Below are 22544 nucleotides of genomic sequence, written 5' to 3'. Positions count from 1 at the left end.
AAAACAAATATTTTATTACCAAAAGTTTTGTACACTGTGGTTACTTTTCAACATAATCACCGAAAAGATTGAGACATTTATTACACCTGTGGACAAGCTTTGTAGTACACTCTTCAAAAAATATTGCCACCAATGATTGTAAATGAGCACTGATGTTGTTTTGAAGATCTTCATTGGTTTGAAAGTGCTGCCCTTGTAGCCACATCTTCAGTTCAGGGAAAAGGTGAAAGTTGCTGGGTGCCAGGTCAGGACTGTACAGCGGATGATGGAAAATGTCCCATTGAAATTGTTCAAGGAGCTGTTGGGTTGTGCCAGCAGTGTGTGGATGAGCATTGTCAAGGATCAACACAATGCCTGAAGTCAATTGCAAATTTGGCCATTCAAAACAAATGAAGAGGCATGCTGATGACTGAAGACGTGGGTAGGAGGGCAGCACTTTCAAACCAATAAAGATCTTCAAAACAATGTCAATGCTCATTTGCAATCATTGGTGGCAACATATTTTTGAAGAGGGTATTGCAAAGCTTGTGTCCACAGGTACCATAAAAGCGTCAATCTTTTTGGTGATTATGTTGAAAAGTAACCATAAGTGTACAAAACTATTGGTATTAAAGTATCTGTTTTCTATGAACTTGTCTTTCATTTGTAGCCTGTCAGGGGGGGGGGGGGATGCAGAGCCTTTTATATAGAAATAAGGTGGAGTTTTGGGGGTATAAAATTTAAAGTTCTTATTTGAAAGGCATTTAGTTTATTTCGGAGTCAGAATGGCATCTAATATCTCTCTACAGATAGAGTTTAACTCTGATAATGCTTTTATTGGCTTACTGGTTCATTAGGAAGCTTTAATTCTACCTTGCATTACAGAATAAGTAGACAATATTGTTGAGAATTTTAGGGTACTAATTCAGTTATCTGCACTAGAAACAGGTCTTTGTTGCAGTAAAGATAAGTATTAGAGAAATGTAGATATCAGAGTTGAGTAGTTTCTTCACCTTCCTCAGTGTGAGTAAATTGACCTTATATATCAGTGACAATAGTCTCGTGGACAAAACAATGCAGGGGTATGAATGGGCTTGAAATTAGTGCACATTTCACATGCTGTGTGTTTTCATTTCTGTTACTCCATTTTTTTTTATCATTTCAGTGTCTCCGGAAAGTAGCAAAGTTTATTGCAGAACAAAATGAACGTGTTTATGCTCCACGTGGGCTGCTTATAACTGATCCTTCTGAAAGAGGATTGAGAGTTGTATCCTTTCAAAACAACAATTAAAAAGTTATTTAACTGTGTGATAAACTTGTCTTCAAGTAAGTGCATTCCCTTAAAAAAAAAACCACACAACACGCTGCTGCTTCTGGATGGTTAATTATAAAGTTACATGGTAACAGTGATTGCATTGGTTTGCAGGATTTTTATGAATGAAGGACAGAAATTGCTGTCTCCTTTCTTTTGTGCTTACTAGGGGTTGCTGAACCAGTCAGCTTGTTGTTTGTGGTGTCTGGAAGCAAGAGAAGAGAGTGTTTGGTGGTGGTGGTGGTGGTGGTGGTGGTGGTGGTGGCAGATGTCCAAAAACAACAGTAAGGGTTCTTGGGTGTGTGGCACTTCCAATTTCTAGTTGCTGAAGTTAATAGAGAGAGTTGCCTGGATCTTACACAATGCACATAAAGTAAAGAGATAATACTTTCCAACTGTTTAACGGAGTGTTTGCAGCAATGAACATTTGTGACAAGTTCCAACTGTGGAGTTCAGTTGACAAGCTAAACTTCGAATTGGCCTGTGCAGTGCGCACAACTGGTAACAGTAGGTAGCACGCTGTCTGTGAAATGCAGGATCAGTGTTAGAATCCTGCTTCAGCACACAGTTTGAGAGTGTAACAACTGTTCATTCAATAGCTTGTCATATCTACTGTCTAATGCTACTAGTGAAAGGAAGAGGCAAGGTAACTACTACCTGTAAGCCTTCACTTTACTAAAATTTTCATTTCAGTGATATATGTATCTACTTAGCATATAAATATTTCCTTCTTACATGTGTAATACTGGGCACATTTAAGTTCCCCACAGTATTGTAAATATGTTGAGAAATTTTTTTCCTTCCTTATTCACCACAAAGCCATTACAGACATGATACCTTGCTCATCCAGACCATACGAGACATGCTCAGAAAATTCTGGAACTTTGTCCACAAAATTTTCGTACACTTACATTTTACTTATTGTGCATGGTCTCCTTTGAAATACTGTCCTTCGTATTGATACACCACTCCCAATGCCGCTTCCACTTCTGAAAGCAGTTTTGGTACGCCTCGTGCCAGATCGCACAAAGTGCTTTCGGCAAATTTTCTTTTCTCTCATCTACCATAGCAAATCTTTGTCTTTTCAACACTGTTTTCAACTGTGGAAATAAAGAAAAAGTCCACAAGAGCCAGGTGTGGAGAGCACAGAGGATGAGGCAGCACAGTGATTTCATTTTTTGTGCAATAGACATGCATCAATAGGTATGACTGCATGAGTCTGCTATCATGATGCAGGAGCCATGAATTATCTCACCACTTTTCAGGTAATTTCCATATCACATTTTCTCGCAGGTGTCCCAACACATTCCAATAGTATCATCGATTAACAGTTTGTCCCTGTGGCATGAATTCATGATGAACTAATCCCTTCAGAGTCGAAGAAAATTATCAGCATGGCTTTCACATTTGACGTGACCTGACGAGCTTTGTTTGGTCTTGCAGAACTTTTCCTCGCCCATTGTGAAGGTTGAGCCTTGCTTTCCAAAGCGGTTTCATTCCAAAGCTGTTTTGACAAAATGGTAGATATCGAAATAGACGACAGAGGGATAGAGAAACAATTAAAATCGCTCAAAAGAGGAAAGGCCGCTGGACCTGATGGGATACCAGTTCGATTCTACACAGAGTACGCGAAGGAACTTGCCCCCCTTCTTGCAGCGGTGTACCATAGGTCTCCAGAAGAGCGTGGCATTCCAAAGGATTGGAAAAGGGCACAGGTCATCCCAGTTTTTAAGAAGGGATGTGCAGAACTATAGACCTATATCTCTAGCGTCGATCAGTTGTAGGATTTTGGAACACATATTATGTTAGAGTATAATGACTTTTCTGGAGACTAGAAATCTACTCTGTAGGAATTGGCATGGGTTTCGAAAAAGACGGTCGTGTGAAACCCAGCTCGCGCTATTCGTCCACGAGATTCAGAGAGCCATAGACACGGGTTCACAGGTAGATGCCGTGTTTCTTGACTTCCGCAAGGCATTCGATACAGTTCCCCACAGTCGTTTAATGAACAAAGTAAGAGCATATGGACTATCAGACCAATTGTGTGACTGGATTGAGGAGGTCCTAGATAACAGAACGCAGCATGTCATTCTCAATGGAGAGAAGTCTTCCGAAGTGAGAGTGATTTCAGGTGTGCCACAGGAGAGTGTCATAGGACCATTGCTATTCACAATATACATAAATGACCTTGTGGATGACATCAGAAGTTCACTGAGGCTTTTTGCAGATGATGCTGTGGTGTATCGAGAGGTTGTAACAATGGAAAATTGTACTGAAATGCAGGAGGATCTGCAGCGAATTGACGCATGGTGCAGGGAATGGCAATTGAATCTCAATGTAGACAAGTGTAATGTGCTGTGAATACATAGAAAGATTGATCCCTTATCATTTAACTACAACAACTGGAAGCAGTTAATTCCATAAATTATCTGGGAGTACGCATTAGGAGTGATTTAAAATGGAACGATCAGATAAAGTTGATCGTCGGTAAAGCAGATGCCAGACTGAGATTCATTGGAAGAATCCTAAGGAAATGCAATCCGAAAAGAAAGGAAGTAGGTTACAGTACACTTATTCGCCCACTGCTTGAATACTGCTCAGCAGTGTGGGATCCGTACCAGATAGGGTTGATAGAAGAGATAGGGAACATCCAACGGAGAGCAGCACGCTTCGTTACAGGATCATTTAGTAATTGCGAAAGCATTATGGAGATGATAAATAAACTCCAGTGGAAGACTCTGCAGGAGAGACGCTCAGTAGCTCGGTACGGGCTTTTGTTAAAGTTTCGAGAACATACCTTCACCGAAGAGTCAAGCAGTATATTGCTCCCCCCTACGTATATCTCACGAAGAGACCATGAGGATAAAATCAGAGAGATTAGAGCCCACACAGAAGCATACAGACAATCCTTCTTTCCACGAACAATACGAGACTGGAATAGAAGGGAGAACCGATAGAGGTACTCAGGGTACCCTCCGCCACACACCGTCAGGTGGCTTGCGGAGTATGGATGTAGATGTAGATGTAGATGTAGATCTACAACGTAACTGTAGACCCATGTCTCATCACCAGTTATGATTCTCTTAAGGAACATCTTGTTCTCATTTGTGCGATCCAAAAGCTCTTCACAGATTGCAAGGCAAAGGTCTTTCTGGTCCTGACTCATGAGCCATGGAACAAACTTTGCGGTAACACGATGCATTCCAAAATGATGTCAGAATTTCATGACACAGTCAAACTGAAATGTTACATTGTTCTGCAATTTCTCAAAGAGTCAGTCTTAGATTGGCATGCACAATTTTGTTGGCGTTCCAGGCATGAGCATCATCGGTAGACGTCAGAGGTCATCCTGGTTGAGGATCATCTTTAACTTCCATCTGACCATTTTTGAACTGTATGAACTCTTTGTGATACTGAGTATGGCTTAACAACTCATCACCATAGGCTTCATGCATCATTTGGTGTGCCCCTGTAAAGGTTTTCTTGAGTTTCAAACTAAATTTAATGCAGACGTGTTGCTCCTCTAACTCTGCCATCTTGAAATTCACAAACTGTGTGACATAATGTTCTACTCAATACAGTACTGGTCAATATATATATATATATATATATATATATATATATATATATATATATAATGAATGTTCCGAAATTTTTTGAACTGACCTCATAAATGAATATCCTACAACATTTCTTCCCAAATACCCAAGAAACCCATGACTACTCCCTACTAGCCTCCTGATGGTTCTCATCTTATCATATAATATTGTACAGGCTTTGAGACGTTCAACATATTCCTTTGTCAGGATACTGACTCTCTCTCACCATGACCTGAGATGGAGGAGATCCAACCCAGGATTTTGCATACACCACTTCAAAGCACTATGCCATTGCCCACCAAATATAAACAGCATCACAGCTCATCCTTCCACTGCTCTTACTCTGGCTTATGTTTCCCTGAGTATATTCCCCTGTGGATGGCCTATATAAAAGACCTTCCCATACAATCACCCACAGCTTATTCATGGACTCCAACCAGAATAATTTTATTTTTGATCAGAGATGATAGGGTCACATGTGAAAGCAGCCTTGTTACATACCATATTTACTTCAATTGTTGTTGTTCTATGTACAATGTTGACCAGCTGTCTATCCACATGAATGCCCATGTCCCAGCTGTAGCTAACTGTTAACTTGTTGCAGAACTTCTCTCTCAGTGTAATACTGTTTCTTTGGCTACTGTTAGCTATATATTCACAAATATTCCATCAAGTACAACTTCGTTGTCTACTTTTATATGTTCTTGACATGAAGCCACATCTGTGTGTAAATATGGGAAAAAACTTCACTTCATGTAAAATTGAATTGTACTGCAATACCATCTCATCTTTGTATGTAAACAAGAGAGAGACTCCTTAACTAATAATCAGATAGAGATTTCCATACTGAATGAGCCAGCAGCGACCAGAACGTGACTTTCCCTTTCGGAGTCAACAGAAGAATTTTTTATGTGACTGTTCATTCTCTTTAATTGGTGAGTGCATTGGAAGCTAGTGCAGTGTTTGACTCCGAGGTGTGATATTCTGGCACTGGATAGCATGCCACAACATTGTTCCGTTGTGGGTGGTGGTTTTGTTCCTTGAAAGCTTGCTTTAGCTTGGTGCAGAAAGTGAAGCTCAGATGTGCATACTTTGCTAAGAAGCTGGTTATGAGATTTAAATTTGCGTCACTGGCAATTACTCCTAAGTATATGCAAAACATTATTCTTATTTGTTAAACTATGTAAGCATACAGTTATCATTATTATACCATTCTTTTTATATTATCTGTTTATGTAAAGATATTTGTGCAATATCTCTGTAGATAAAAAATAATTTTTTTGTTCTTTTAATATTTCCAGGTGCCACAATTTTCCTGTTAAATCATATGACCACAGTTTATGTGCTGCAAAATATTATATTATTATGACTGATCATGACAAGAATGTTGCTTATTTATATATAATAATTATTTGAAGACAGCAGTATGTTACACAGTAAAAATAGAATTTTATGCTGTTATTTTTTTTCTATACTTAAAAACTATAAAGGATTTAATGTTTCTTTATTCACAGTTAGTATGTCCTCATATTAAATAGCCAGTTACTCATATAATTTAATGATAGGAGAGAAAAGCCATGAAGAATAAAATGTGAGTAAATGACAGACAACTCAGTTAGTTTTGAAGGTTGATAATAGGAATCAACAGGCCAGGCCATAAACACTCTTGGTGTCACAAACTGTACCTTCAGGGAAAACTCAAAAAAAGTAGAGTGAGATTTGTGATGTTGAGTTAATGAGATGGCAATATTTTGCTGCTTTATATAGTTTGGACCTTTCTATAGCCTTATTCTTAATGTAGCAGAACTAGTTACAGATTATTTTAAGTCATGAAGTTCATCTAATATTTCACAATTGGACTGGCGCCTGGGAATAAAGTTAATATTTGCTTCAAAGGATAATTATATGTCTTGCTGTTTAGAAGCCATTGTATGTTCAGTTTATTTGTGGGAATGAGAACATAATTTATTCATATATCGAGTGAGTGGGTGACCATGTCTGATGCAGAGAATTATGTGAAACGATATTTGGGAGGTACTGAGGGAGGAAAGCAGATAAACCTTGGAGATTTACTTGTTAGTGGTTGGTGTCTGATGAAATAATAGTTTGAATCATCATTTTTTTTTATGTGGCTGCCAGACAAGTTGCCACATTATGAGAAGGTTTTACATGGTGTTGTATAACATTTTGAATATTTGAGGCTGTCGTTTTTATGTTTGGGTACTAGTGGTCAGTCAAGCTCCATTCTTTATATGTGCGACTAAGCAAGGTGGTGTATTAGTTAGTGCAATTAGGAGTAGTGTGGTTCAAACTCCTATCCTGCCATCCTGATTTAGGTTTTCCGTGGTTTTATCAAAACATTTAAGGTGGATGCTGACAGGAGCCTTTGAAATAGGCCATTTACTTTCCCAATTAGGAGTAGTGTGGTTCAAACTCCTATCCTGCCATCCTGATTTAGGTTTTCCGTGGTTTTATCAAAGCATTTAAGGTGGATGCTGACAGGAGCCTTTGAAATAGGCCATTTACTTTCCCAATTAGGAGTAGTGTGGTTCAAACTCATATCCTGCCATCCTGATTTAGGTTTTCCGTGGTTTTATCAAAGCATTTAAGGTGGATGCTGACAGGAGCCTTTGAAATAGGCCATTTACTTTCCGCATCCTTGCCCTACCCTATCATGAGCCCTTTATCTAATGACTTTGTTGTTGATTGGGGTAAGCCCTAATTTTATTTCCTTTTTATTTCTGTGTATTTAATTAAAATAGTTTTATAAAAGCATTTCTTGTATGTCATGGGAACTGTACTATGACACTTTATTCAAGAATGAAAATGTAGAAACTCTCAAATTGTAATATTGAGCAAAATGAATATGTTCTGAAAAGAAGTAGCAGTTGGTTTGCATCTGTGAAAAGCCAAGCATTTATATTTCAGGTGACAACGTTCCCATGTGTATTTGTGTAGGTAGTGGATTTAGTCAATTTCCGTGTGTACTTAAATTTTCACATTTTGGTTGCATCCTTTCACGTTCTAGTGTATTTCATTAGTTGTGCTAATGTGCAGAAAGATGTGTAAAAAGTGAAAATTATTATACTGCATTTAATGGTAAGTGTTTGAGGTACTTCAGATGACTAAACGAGGAAAGGTGTGTATTCATTGATGTCCTGGTTTGTGTCACTTGTAAGCAGATCATCTACTTTTCTAACTTGTCTTTGTTTAAATATATGTAAAACTACTAAAAAAATAAAGTGAAAACTACTGCTTATAAATTTACTTCTTAAACATTTGCGATTTATTAGCGTATGTCAGCATACCCCAGTTTCAGTACCAAACAGTTAGCACATTGGGCTTGTATTTGGGTAGACAGTGGTTCAAATCACCAACCAGTTTCAGATTTAGCACGATTTCCCTAAATTGCTTAAGATAATGATTTCTTTGAAAGGAGTATGACTGATTTCCATTTCCATCCTACCTTATTTCAGCTTGTGCTTCATCTCTAATCACCTCGTCAATGATGAGACATTAAACCATAATTATCCTTTCTTCCTACAATTTTCAATAAGCGTAAATGATCAGATAAGTTTATCTACAAGAACTTCCTTTTTTATTTTTTTTTTATATTTGGGGGTGGGGAGGGAAGCTAGTAACTGAGTTTGATTTTATGAGAGAGAAGCAACTGTGCATTATTGCAGTGAAAAGCAGATTTTGTGTTCCTCAGCAAAGTTAGAGCATTGTTCTTAACTCACAAATTAACTGCATTATATATTGTCTGAGGCTTACAACACTTTGCGTGGAGACATCCTATACAATTTGTAACAGCATCTACAAAATGAGGCGAAAGAAACCATCGTGGAAGCACTTAACGTAATTTTACTGACTGGAAATTTTCTTAACTTCTGGAGGGATGTAATCTCGATCCATCTCCTCGAAACTGGAGAGCAATATACACTCTACAGTACATTTATGGATGCATGGTCTCTGAGTCAACAAGACTATTATGACAGATCATCATTAATGATGCACATCACCACCATATTAGATTGGCCACAGAGACCTTTGAAACCAGTCTTGTCACACAGCCACTCATGTGAAATGACTCATGCCACGTGACAGCAAACTAGACATTGTGCATCAAGTATACAGCATTTCATTTTTCTTTTACATGGGGGTAGTTAATGCCATTGTTAACCATAAATGGAGCAAATTCTCATAAATCTTCTGCCAGTAATGGGGCTGTTTAGGAGTCATCTAAAGCAGGGTAAGGCTGGCTGTGCAGATAAGATTAGGAATTGAAGTTGGAACCCAGTTTCACGTCAGGTGCTAAGTTGTGTGTTTATTGGGGTAAAAATAAAGCAGTACACCACTCTGTGATGTGATGGATGTAAGTATAGGAATTCTTTCACTGTATATGGTATGTATAATGCAACATGCTTATCAAACAGATTCACAGTTTTTGAAGTAGTGCAGTGTTAAAAACTGAGATGAGCTTTCGTAAAGAAGTTTGTCATCTGATCTGTTTCCCAGAGTGTCTTTCTAGTACAAGAGCTTTTTTAACCAACATAGACAGAAGTGCAGAGTATCTAGTTCCATTTGCTGGGTGCCAGGGAATGTGAAACTGTGAGATGAGTGTGCTAATGTTGCAGTTAAAATTATCTGTAGTGAATTCTATGTGCTGTGCCTTTGTATGGAAGGGCAGGGGTAATACTGGCTACATACATGGTATTCCCAAAGATACACGTATAATCTCGGTGGCATCGGATTACAAGTGCTGTTTGGTTGGTCCAGTATGGGTGCCAAGAAATTGGTGAGTACTGAGACAAAGATAAGAAATAATGAAAAGCACACTGAATTTGTACTTAACTCTGGTTTACCTAACTTTAGTTTCAGAAAGTCAGTTACAGTCTAACAGTTCCATGAGATAGGCAGGTTTGTTGCATTCAACAATAACAGAAGCTAACTAGTAAGGCTTCGAATGCACCGATGGAACACTTCGAACAGAGTGGGTGGTGTCAGCTCTGTGATGATGCTAACTGTGCATGCTGTGGAGGGTTTATCTCAGAGCTGGCTGCAGATTGTTGGGGCAGTCACATGAGTTATTACCGATCTCTTGCTCTGGATTGCCTGGTGTGGTACTGATAACGTATGACACCACATTCTTGCCTCCCTCCCCCTCTCCTCCCACTCAAAACTCCTCACTGTCGTCCTGTACTGGTGCAGCCAGAAACAACAGCAGATGGGGAAGATCGGGTGCAGCTGCCACTGAGGAAGCAGGAGCCAAAACTTCACCCAGTGACAAGCTCATGCCCACAACCCGACATTTGTCTTGCAAATCACCAAAAACATTGTCTGAAAAACCAGCCATGGGGTGCACATCCAAGCTCAAGGATGTAACATCATCTTCCATTGGTGGAGGCGCAGTGGCAACTGAAGGGTCCATGGCAGATCATAGGTAGGGAAGGCAGCAGGGTGAAGGGAGCCCACCACTCGCATCTGGGCTGTTGGTGCTGCGGTAATGGCACTGCATCAGTGTCCATCAGCTCCCTGTCCGGCACCAGTAGCACGGGATCCAAGGGAGGCGGAGGCAGCTGAGCCTGTTGCGTAATCTTGGGCACCAAATCTGCAAACAAAAAGCCCCTGGCAGGATCTCACAATTCACTCAAGTGAAGCTGATTCTCATGGCACTTCTGCAGCCCAGTGGGACCCGGTAAAATATACAAAGAGTGGCCAAGACTTTTATGATTATGCCTCATTCTCAATGCCTGTGCCTGCCAAAACCTCTGAAAAAGACCAAATCATGCACATGAAACTTGAAGCACTTTGGAGGGAGGACTGATCGCTGTGGAGGATGCACCAACTGAAGCAGTGTTTCATGTTGGTGTCCATGCAAAAGCTCCATGGCTGGGAACGGTATGATGAGAGGAAGAGACTACCGCGTTTCCTGCATATGGGAAGTGCGTAAATTGTTGATCTGTTGCATGAATGTTCAGATGAAGCATTTTGCTTCATCGTTAGATTGAGGTTGGAATGGCACATGCTTTATGTCATTGTCATCACAAACTGCACAAATTTCACTGATGTAAGCTGGGGTCCATTGCCCAAAACCAACACTTAAGGTAGACCATCAGTACAAAAAAAATGACCTGAGAGTCTTGATAGTACTAACTTTTGTGATGGATTGCATGGGCAATGCAAACAAAAACTTGCTAATTGTGTCTACCACAATAAGCCAATGAGAATGCCAGTAGGGACCCATAAAGTCAATACAAAGACAATGGGTGCTGGGCTTGAGCCAATAAAAAAAATTTTTGCTACGGAGCACATGCTGGACGTTGTGAAGTCAATTGTTCTATTTGTGTGTCTGTGCTGACCCGTTGCAATGGCAAGGAAAAGAATCTGCACATAAGTGTAACTTGTCTGAAGGTTTCAAAATTATTACTAAAGGTGATGCCCACTGACTGGCTGCTACAGGTGAAAACACACCACTGTCATGCCAGGATAAGAGTTTCTGTGCCACATGATCTCAGATAGCATGAGAGACAGGTTCTGCAGAGCAAAACTGTGGTTGTGCATTGTCTTCCGTGGTAATGTGAGCTTCAAAATTTGTAACTTTGCGTGAGCTGTCTTGTAAAATGTAATTAAATTAATCACCTAGTTTAGCCATTCTGTCCATAGTCACAGCAGAATTCAGAAAGAACATTGCCTTGAATGTACAAACCAGACAGATAAAGAGTGTGCCAAAAATAATTTAATCATAACAAAAGCATGAACGAAACTGTTCTTGTAATATTACAAAAAGTGCCAGATAGGCTGCAGATACTTAGTGCAGGAATGTCAAGACCAATGTGATCAGAAATGTTGCCTGTGACTCACATAGTTAGACTTGCCTAACAGTTTAAGTGCTTCTGTTCAACAAAGTCACTGGTGCACTAGAGTCCAATTGCATAGGTATTTTGCAATTGACATTCTTCAGAGTGACAAAAATGTTTTTGGGCTAACACTGAATGGAAGAAGTGTGTCACTTTACCACTGTTGCATTTGTCTTGTGCTGTGTAAACTATAGTTACTGCTGGGCTTCGAAAAATTGCATTGACATTTATTGACTGAGACACTGGAGAACATGCAGGGTGCTTGTTGTACTTTCATTTTTTCAAACAGGCAGATTGAAGACGACCGTGCTCACCACGATAGGGCAGCCCAGGTGCTTGTGCGCTGTGAAACAGCGGAGGCAAGATTTAACACTGCTAGTGTGCTGCCCAGTGCTCTGGTTCTGTTTACGTTACTGCCCTGGCTGAGACTTTGCATGCTGCATCACATGATCTGTTGGCACAACCTGTATACTACCACTCTGTATTGCACAAATGGGAGTGGAAGCAAAGCGTACTGCTGTACTCTCATACAAATCCTGATTCTTCACTAATTCCAAAACCTGTTGCAAACAAGGGTCAGTATACTTCAGAATCTTAGGTGTGTGTGTATGAAGATCTGACATATTTTGAGTAATGGCATCCCTGATTGCGGTATCTCTATAATAGCATATTCATACTCACACTTAAATTTGGAATGGCATGTAAGCCTTTGTAAGTCTGCTCCCCACTGCTTATGAATCTAGTTAGATTGCCTTTGCAAATGAAAGAATTTGTAAGGTGCAGCTGCTACGTCAATCTTTTCATCAAACAATTTTTGTTGTGCAGAAATTAGTTCTTCATAAGGAACATTTTCAGCGCAGGTGGTGGGGAAGGGTTTTTGGGCAAGCCTGTACACTGACACTCTGATTGTTACAAGAAAATAAGGTTACAATCCTCTAGCTTCAATGTGACACTCCGTGAAATGCAAGTCAAGCTGTGTTCAGTACTGGAATTATTCCTCATGTGTTGAATCAAATGCGTGGAACGGTGGTATGGAAACAGGCGCTGCTTGCTGCGGGAGTTGAGGGCGGCAGCGGTGTGTTTCCTTGTGCAGCGAGTAGCCTTGTCATCACTTCCATAAGCTGCTGCATCTGCTGCGCCTGAAAGTGAACAATATGTGTTACTGACAGATCTTGTGAAGGTTTAGCCCTGATCATTACAAACAAAAATTACAAGAAAATGTATGCCAGCCACTGACCAAAAAAAAAAAAAAAAAAAAAAAAAAAAAAAAAAAAAAAAAAAAAAAAAAAAAAAAAATATGCACAAAGGTGCTGCTAGTGGCCGTACTAGATGAGAAGATGTAGTTGAACACTTATGGGAACAGGCTAGTCACCAGTTGTTGGGCCAGCTCAAGGACGAGTTCCAATGAATATGTGGGTGCCAAGACAGGGAGCAGAAATAATGAGTGTTAAGTCTTCATTCTGCATGCTTTGTGGTTCTTAAGTGGATACAGGGATGAGGGACAGATGCTGTTCATCGCTTAAGTATTTCTGCAAAAAAAAAAAAAAAAAAAAAAAAAAAAAAAAAAAAAAAAGCCTTTGGCGTTGCAGGGTAACCAACGTGTTGTTGATTTGAATGTGCATTATGGCAAAACAATTCCTTCTCTGGTATTTCTGGAGCATCTGGTATACCCCACTTGTAGCAGGCTGGCTGAGACAGTCTTCTGCATATAACATAGGTGCAAAGCTTCTCTCGAGACCTAAAAGGTTCTGTCTTATCAAAAGTAGTTCAGGAGAGCGAATTACAAATATTAGGTCAACAAATAGCCTATATTCCATTTAAATAATGCTTTGTGCTTTGTCATGTGTCAGTAAACACATTTATTTGTAGCTTATGCAGGAAGTCAAAATTACGATTAAAAGGAAAATTTTGTGTGTGTTTAACTTGTATTTATCCAAACGGATGTGAGACAATTGTGTTCTAGAAATGTATAAACAGACTGCATATCGTAAAAAGGGCTGAATAGCAACAAATTTTAACTTTGGTTGAATAATTTACTTATTGTTTGTCATGTTTAAATAAAAAAATACTACCTAAAAAAAAATTAAACATGGTGTTTCTAATCACTCTGCAGATAGGGGTGAATAGAAATAGTGTTATAAAACTGTCACTGTTTCTTTTGAAAGCAAAGAGAAGTTGATAAAAGCTATGAAATATATTTTTTGTATTATAAAATAAACAGATAAACATTTATAACAAAAGATAATGGTTTATTAATTTTAAAAGTAAGTAAAATATACAAAAATGTTTGTACCACATGGCTAATCTATTCAGACTTAAGGTGAACAAACAGAACACTGGTACAGTGTTATTAATAAATTGTAAAATCAGACAGATCATCCTCAAAACATAGCATGTCTTTGAAATGAGCACTTGAACTGAGAACTGGCAACGACAATTTTAGGATGACATCGTTTCTTGAGTCAAAAGATTTTTCTTAAGTAATTGCGAACTTTTTGGTTTGAGGAACTCTTTTAAAAATGTTCCAACAAAACCATTGTCAATAAGGTAATTAAGTTTGGAAACATAACACCGAAAAGATGTTTTACCATATACTTTGACTAACTTGGTGTATGGAGATACCAGTATTTTCATCTTGATCTGAAGAATCTGAAGAGGACAAAATCAAGTCTTCATCACTGTCCTGCACTGAGTATGCATTTTCATCCTACCGTGATGAATCAAGGTGTTTTCTGTTTTTCTTGGTATTTTTTGTTGTTATCTTGGCTTGTTTAGATACACAAGGGCTTGGATCACTGTAAATTGAAGAATTGGGGGCTACATTCTCCTATCCATGTCCTCAAAGTCATCAACTCTAACACTTCTGTCAGGTTGGACATTAACTTTTGTCCTTGTTCTCCTTTGTTTAGGAGTCTGGTCGTAGCTGAGACTCTGGAAGATTTCTTTAAAACTGTTGTCAACGGCATTAGTGGATTCTTCAAGATTGTTGTTATCCTGGTTTTCATTTACTGGTATACCGGTACCAGTACCTGGGAGCATTGACAACAGTTTATTACAGTCTAGAGGCACAATCCCACATTTCTTAAAAACCTGCAATATCATTTTTTTCCTTCAAGGAGTCATACAACTTTTTCAAAAGCAAAGGAAATTTATCCTTAGGAACTGTTGCCTCATTTCTTCCTGGACCTTTCATCCATTCTTCCAGTATTTGGTGCCAAGTAGTTTTAAGAGGCCAAAAAAATGCCACATCCAGTGGATGTGTCAGGTGTGTTGAATTCGCTGGTAGGAATATAAATCTTATGTCATTGTCCTGACACAGCTTAACTGATTCTGTGGATAGATGTGAAGATAAATTGTTTCCAATGAGAAATTTCTTACATTCCAGCATTTTCAGGTATGGGGGCAGCAACTGTAAGGACCCAATCATCGAAGCAGAACGAATTGGAACAAGCCAGATTTTGTCCACTTGTATCTTGCATATTTTGGCCCACCTTCGGTCCAGCTTTGATATTAATGCAAAGCATTATACATTACATAAGGGGGTAGTATAGTGCCATCTGCAGCAGCTGCAAACATTATGGAGATTGATGCCTTTGAGGAGATCATGATCCTTTCGGGATATTTAGTTCCCCTCTGTGTGACTATCTTTCATTTTCCTGAATCATCTGTAAGGTTTGTCTCATCATAATTTATTATATTAGATGGCGGCACATTCTCTAATTCCTTTGACAGTTCATCGAAGTAACTGTTGATAGTTTCTGGTGTAACACCAGCTCTGGAGCGTTTTATATTTTGGCACATTCGCACTGCTAATTGATCTTTGTGTCGCCTCATAAATGATTCCACAAAATCACGATCAGGGAGATTATTTGTTAACCTTCTCACTTCTTTCCCCCTTCTGTTCAGAGAATCCTCTGTTAGAAGTCTTAAGGTTGTAAAGTCAATAGGATAGCCCTATTCGCTGCATATTTTGAATCTGTCTACAAACAGCTTCTCTCCTTCGAAAGACAAGGCAATTTGTCCACCCTGAGGTTTAATGTTGGCCCCTCTTTTTAGGTGTCTGCATAGTACACTAAAATGAATCCCATGTTTTTCAGCTGCTTTCCACAAGTAACCCTTGATTTGATGTCAGAGAGGGCATTGTTTATATGATTAGGTCTGTGTTTTTTTGTAACCACTTCATATGATGGGTTTGTATTTCCATGGCATATTTGAACAGCAACTCTGAAACAAGGAAGATATGTTAGTTGTGCATGTAACATAACTATAGAATTATATAGTACGGTATTAATATGGCATTCTAATAGATTTTTTAGATTTTTGTTATTGTGGGGTGAATAGAAACATCAGAATTCATATGTTTCTATTCACCCCATAAAGTTTATAAACATAACCTAAAAAATTTGAGAATTCACTGACCTGATTTCACTGAAAGTGAAACAAAAATAGCCCTTACTGTTTTGTATAGATGTTATATCCAGTACTTACAATGCCATTAACTTTCATATGTAGAATACATGTTTACTTACCAGAGAAGTTCAAAGTAGGTAGAAAAACAACTTAAAAACTGTCGTATCGACACACACACACACACACACACACACACACACACACACATCAACCTACAATGCTGCCAACCCAACAAAACAATTTCCTTGTTAGTCTGAAGTGTTGGCAACCCAAAAACAACAATAGTTGAAATTAATGTTTAGTTCAACCTTATAGTATTCAATGTAATTGTGTATATAAAGTTTAGTTTCTATTCACAGAATTTTATTGCTTGAATTGATAATTTGTAGCAGAACTTCAGTGCACCCTTTGCAGTAGTAGTAGACTTATGTTAGCATACAGCAATACAGGAATGTTTATGTAAAAACCGTCTTAAGTATAATGACTTTAATTCCAAATGTGCACAATGGCATTTTGATTTTTTTAAAAAGAGAGATCTTTTCATCTACATCTACATTTATACTCCGCAAGCCACCCAACAGTGTGTGGCGGAGGGCACTTTACGTGCCACTGTCATTACCTCCCTTTCCTATTCCAGTCGCGCATGGCTCGCGGGAAGAACGACTGCTGGAAAGCCTCCGTGCACGCTTGAATCTCTCTAATTTTACATTCATGATCTCCTCGGGAGGTATAAGTAGGGGGAAGCAATATATTCAATACCTCATCCAGAAACACACCCTCTCGAAACCAGGACAGCAAGCTACACCACGATGCAGAGCGCCTCTCTTACAGAGTCTGCCACTTGAGTTTGCTAAACATCTCCATAACGCTATCACGCTTACCAAATAACCCTGTTACGAAACGCACCACTCTTCTTTGGATCTTCTCTCTCCCCTCTGTCATCCCAACCTAGTACGGATCCCACACTGATGATCAATACTCAAGTATAGGTCGAATGAGTGTTTTTGTAAGCCACCACCTATGTTGATGGACTACATTGTCTAAGGACTCTCCCAATGAATCTCAACCTGGCACCCGCCTTACCAACAATTAATTTTATATGGTCATTCCACTTCAAATTGTTCCGCACGCATACTCCCAGATATTTTACAGAAGTAACTGCTACCAGTGTTTGTTTCGCTATCATATAATCATACAATAAAGGATCTTTCTTTCTATGTATTCACAATACATTACATTTGTCTATGTTAAGGGTCAGTTGCCACTCCCTGCACCAAGTGCCTATCCGCTGCAGATCTTCCTGCATTTCGCTGCAATTTTCTAATGCTGCAACTTCTCTGTATACTACAGCATCATCCGCGAAAAGCCGCATGGAACTTCCGACACTATCTACTAGGTCATTTATATATGTGAAAATGAATCGTCCCATAACACTCCCCTGTGGCACGCCAGAGGCTACTTTGTCTGTAGACGTCTCTCCATTGAGAACAACATGCTATGTTGTGTTTGCTAAAAACTCTTCAATCCAGCCACACAGCTGGTCTGATATTCCGTAGGCTCTTATTTTGTTTATCAGGCAACAGTGCAGAACTGTATCGAACGCCTTCCGGAAGTCAATGAAAATGGCATCTACCTGGGAGCCTGTATCTAATATTTTCTGGGTCTCATGAACAAATAAAGCGAGTTGGGTCTCACACGATCGCTGTTTCCGGAATCCATGTTGATTCCTACAGAGTAGATTCTGGGCTTCCAGAAATGACATGATACGCGAGCAAAAAACATGTTCTAAAATTCTACAACAGATGATGTCAGAGATATAGGTCTATAGTTTTGTGCATCTACTCGACGACCCTTCTTGAAGACTGGGACTACCTGTGCTCTTTTCCAACCATTTGGAACCTTCCGTTCCTCTAGAGACTTGTGGTACACGGCTGTTAGAAGGGGGGCAAGTTCTTTCGCATACTCAGTGTAGAATCGAATTGGTATCCTGTCACATCCAGTGGACTTTCCTCTGTTGAGTGATTTCAGGTGCTTTTCTATTCCTTGGACACTTATTTCAATGTCAGCCATTTTTTCGTTTGTGCGAGGATTTAGAGAAGGAACTGCAGTGCGGTCTTCGTCCGTGAAACAGCTTTGGAAAAAGGTGTTTAGTATTTCAGCTTTACGAGTGTCATCCTCTGTGTCAATGCCATCATCATCCCAGATTGTCTGGATATGCTATTTCGAGCCACGTACTGATTTAACGTAAGACCAGAACTTCCTAGGATTTTCTGTCAAGTCGGTTCATTGAATTTTACTTTCAAATTCACTGAACGCTTCACGCATAGCTCTCCTTACACGAACTTTGATATCGTTTAGCTTCTGTTTGTCTGAGAGGTTTTGGCTGTGTTTAAACTTGCAGTGAAGCTCTCTTTGCTTTTGTAGTAGTTTCCTAACTTTGTTGTTGAACCACGGTGGGTTTTTCCCAACCCTCGCAGTTTTACTCGGCACGTACCTGTCTAAAATGCACTTTACGATCACCTTGAACTTTTTCCATAAACACTCAACATAATCAGTGTTGGAACAGAAATTTTCATTTTGATCTGTTAGGTAGTCTGAAATCTGCCTTCTATTACTCTTGCTAAACAGATAAACCTTCCTCCCTTTTTTTATATTCCTATTTACTTCCATATTCAGGGATGCTGCAATGGCCTTATGATCACTGATTCCCTGTTCTGCACTTACAGGGTCGAAAAGTTCGGGTCTGTTTGTTATCAGTAGGCCCAAGATGTTATCTCTACAAGTCAGTTCTCTATTTAACTGCTCGAGGTAATTTTCGGATAGTGCACTCAGTATAATGTCACTCGATGCTCTGTCCCTACGATCCGTCCTAAACATCTGAGTGTCCCAGTCTATATCTGGTAAATTGAAATCTCCATCTAAGACTATAACATGCTGAGAAAATTTATGTGAAATGTATTCCAGATTTTCTCGCAGTTGTTCTGCCACTAATGCTGCTGAGTCAGGAGATCGGTAAAAGGAGCCAATTATTAACCTAGCTCGGTTGTTGAGTGTAACCTCCACCCATAATAATTCACAGGAACTATCCACCTAAGTGTGGTTACATGAGTAGAACTACAAAAATGTGTTCATTAATGCTGGTTCACACCCTGATGAATAACAATGTGACATTATTTGCATATTGTTCTTACTCCCTAAAATGATGAGTTTCATACAGCCTAAGGATCAAGTCATTTTACAATACGTGGGGGGGGGGGGGGGGGGGGGGGGGAAGGAATCATTGTTTGCTTCAGACACTTCTACAGACAACAGAAGGTAGAGGAATTCTCAAAAGATTGTCTAAAAAAAAGCTATGATAAAAAATGTAATTTACTGGATAGCTGATTCATGGTCTGAAATAAAGGTGAAGACACGTCAAAAGTCGTGGAACCAGATTTTACAGAATGAAATGAGGATACCTACAATACAGATGAAGAGAGCAATATTTTTACATCTGCATATTTTCGGGTATTGCAATAGAAAATGCCTGCTGTTATTAACCTTCTTTTAAATTTTAAGATGCCTGCTACATGCTCCCAAATGGAGGGAACTGCAGAATCAGTCAGTGGAGGTCCACTTAAATCCTTGCAGCACCATATAACAGCCCTTACCCTTAAAAATCTTGTACTGCAGGAACAGCTGCAAGTGAAACAAGCCACCACCTGATCAAAATGTAGACTTAAGCATTCAGGAAAACCTTTGGTGATTTCATTACGCATACTGAAATTCCTTCTCTTGTGTCACAGTCAAGTGTGATAAACAGTTTCCCCACTGTTAACTTCTTACCTCCTTTCTCAGGAAGACATGAGAAAATGTTGCCTCATTTTTGCAAAATGTGTGATGCTGGCCAAATGTATCATTGACCTGACAGGATTCAGCTGAATACTGCACATCTAAAGTTGACTGGAGATGCAGTGTTCTCTGTACACTCAGTGGAAGCACTGTGTAATGGCAGCAACTTTGATGTGTTGACCAAAGGGTGGTGAGTTTTTACCGTGACAGGCTATCCAACCTCTGGCAGTGAGCAGGGGAATATTTTGAGGCATTTGCTGAATGCATTTGATTAATTTTATGTCATACTTAGGTTCTGTGGCCAGACAAATGGACAAATGACATGCTCCTCAAAGAGGAGAGTTGTGGATATGTTTATCAAAGGGATAAACTGCAGATTGGCAGAGAAATAAAAGTAGTTTTGCCCTTATCTTCACAAGGGTCTGTGCACCCTATGGTGCTGAGAGAAAATGCTAATGATTTAGTCCCATCATCTTGCATGAATGATTCCCTCCATGTAAACTTTATTTTATTTGTTTGTTTATTTATTTGGGGGAGGGGGGGGGGGGGTTGGTTCTCAGTCTTCAGACTGATTTGATGCAGCCTGACACAATGTCCTCTCCTGTGCCAACCTCCTCTCTCTCCATTATTTGTTGGACATGTTCAAATCTCTTTCTTCTTTTGCAATTTTTACTCTCTACAGCTGACTCTAGAACCATGTAAGTTATTTCCTGATGTATGACACGTGTCCTATCAACTTGTCCCTTCTTCTTGTCAGAGTTTACCATAAATTTGTTCCTTTCATTGCCAGTTCTGCAGAGGATGTTCTTATTCCTTATCAGTCCACCTAATTTTCAACATCCTTCTCTAGCACCACATTCTAAACACTTCAGTTCCCTTCATTTCTGATTTTTCCATAAACCATGAATTACCACCGTACAAACTTGTGCTCCAAACATATTTCCTCATAACTTTCTCCCTCAGATTAAGGCCAATATTTGGTGGTAGTAAACTACTTTTGGCCTGGAATATCTCCTTTTCCTGTATTTTTGTTTTTGTTTTTTATGCCCTCCTTGCTTCATCCATCATGTTATTCCGATTCCAATATAGCAGAATTCCTTCACTTCTTATACTTTGTGGTCCCCAGTTATGTCATGTTGGTTGATAATATCATTTCTGCTATGTTTCATTACTTTGACTTTCTTCAATTTACTCTCAATTCATATTCTCTACTCATTAGATTGTTCAGTCCTTCTTTGATTTCCATCACTGGTTCTTCAGTATAGAGAATGAACAGTAGCAGAGAAAGACTGCATCCCCGAGTTACACCACTTTTGGTACAAGTGCTTTGTTCTTGTTCTTCTGTTCTTATTGTTCATTCTTCATTTGTTTACATGTAGTATATTATCCATCTTTCCCTGTAGCTTCCACCAATTTATCTAAGAATTTTGAACATCTTGCACCATTTTACATTGTCAAATGCTTTTTCTGGGTTGAAAAATCCTATGAACGTATGTATCTTGATTTTTCATAAGTCTTGCTTCCATTATAAAGTGTAAAATCAGAACTCCTCTCTGGTGCCTTTACCTTTCCTAAAGCTAAACTGATCATTTAACAGATTCTCAGTTTTCTTTTCCATTCTTCTGAATGTTATTGTTGTCAGCAACTTACCTACTCTTGCTGTATTCAGAATACTGTGGACTATATTGTTTTAGAAGTCTAATGGTATATCTCCAGACTTATCGATTCTAAAAACTAGCTTGAATAGGTGTTTGGTTGCCACTTTCTCCATTGTTTTAGAAATTTGAAGGAATATTATCTATGCCTCCTGCCTTATTTGATTGCAAGTCTTCTAAAGCTGTGTTGAATTTTGACCCTAGTATTGCATACCCTATTTCTTCCATTCTGACTCCCATTTCTTTTATCACATCATCAGACAGTTCCTCCCCATCACAAAGGCCTTCAGTTTACTCTTTACAACTATCCACTCTCTTCTCTTAAGCTTAACAGTGGTATTCCTCTTGCACTTTTAATGTTGACTCCTTTACTTTTAATTTCACTGAAGTTTATTTTGACTTTCATATATGCTGAATCAGTCCTCCTGACTATCATTTCCTTTTTGATTTCTTGGCATTTTTCCTGCAGCCATTTCACCTCAGCTTCTCTTCACTTTTCATTCCTGATTGACTTATGGTGTTTTTTTTTTCTTTCTTTCTTTTTTTTCTGAGAATTTTGTACTTCCTTTTTTCCTTGACCAGTTGAAGTATTTCTTTTGCTAGCAAAAGTTTCTTCGCTGTTATCTTCTTTGTATCTATATTTGTCTGTCCATCTATGATTGCCCTTTTTAGAGATGTCCAATATCTTCAGTTGAACTACCTATTGTTGTATTCATTATCTCATTATTTACAGCCCTAGAGAACTTCTAATGCACTTGATAATGCCTCATTCCTTAGTACTAAAGCATCTTGCTTCTTTCCATATTGGTTCTTCCAGACAGTTCTCTTAAACTTCTGTCTACTATTCATCAATACTAAATTGTGATCTGAGTCTATATCTACTTCCGGGTATGCCTTA

The 22544-nt window shown here is 39.0% G+C and overlaps 1 protein-coding gene across 2 annotated transcripts in view; it reads left to right on the top strand.

The window, feature by feature from the left end:
• LOC126253262 (golgin subfamily A member 7) overlaps window positions 1-22544 on the top strand; it is a 137622-nt gene that overhangs the window by 68296 nt on the left and 46782 nt on the right. Inside the window, exons 4-6 of one of the 2 annotated variants that reach the window (XM_049954471.1) lie at window positions 1145-1246; window positions 5722-5825; window positions 6192-8153. In XM_049954471.1, coding sequence (XP_049810428.1) covers window positions 1145-1246; window positions 5722-5766 — 147 coding nt within the window. In that variant the 3' untranslated portion in view covers window positions 5767-5825; window positions 6192-8153. Of the gene's footprint in view, window positions 1-1144; window positions 1247-5721; window positions 5826-6191; window positions 8154-22544 lie in introns of those variants that run through there. The other variant, XM_049954472.1, reaches the window with a different exon arrangement.

This window comes from Schistocerca nitens, chromosome 4 (assembly GCF_023898315.1).
Source record: "Schistocerca nitens isolate TAMUIC-IGC-003100 chromosome 4, iqSchNite1.1, whole genome shotgun sequence".
In the NCBI taxonomy this organism is placed as follows: Eukaryota; Metazoa; Arthropoda; class Insecta; order Orthoptera; family Acrididae; genus Schistocerca; species Schistocerca nitens.
The sequence above is the reverse complement of the archived record's forward strand: the minus strand, read 5'-3'. Positions and strand labels throughout refer to the sequence as shown.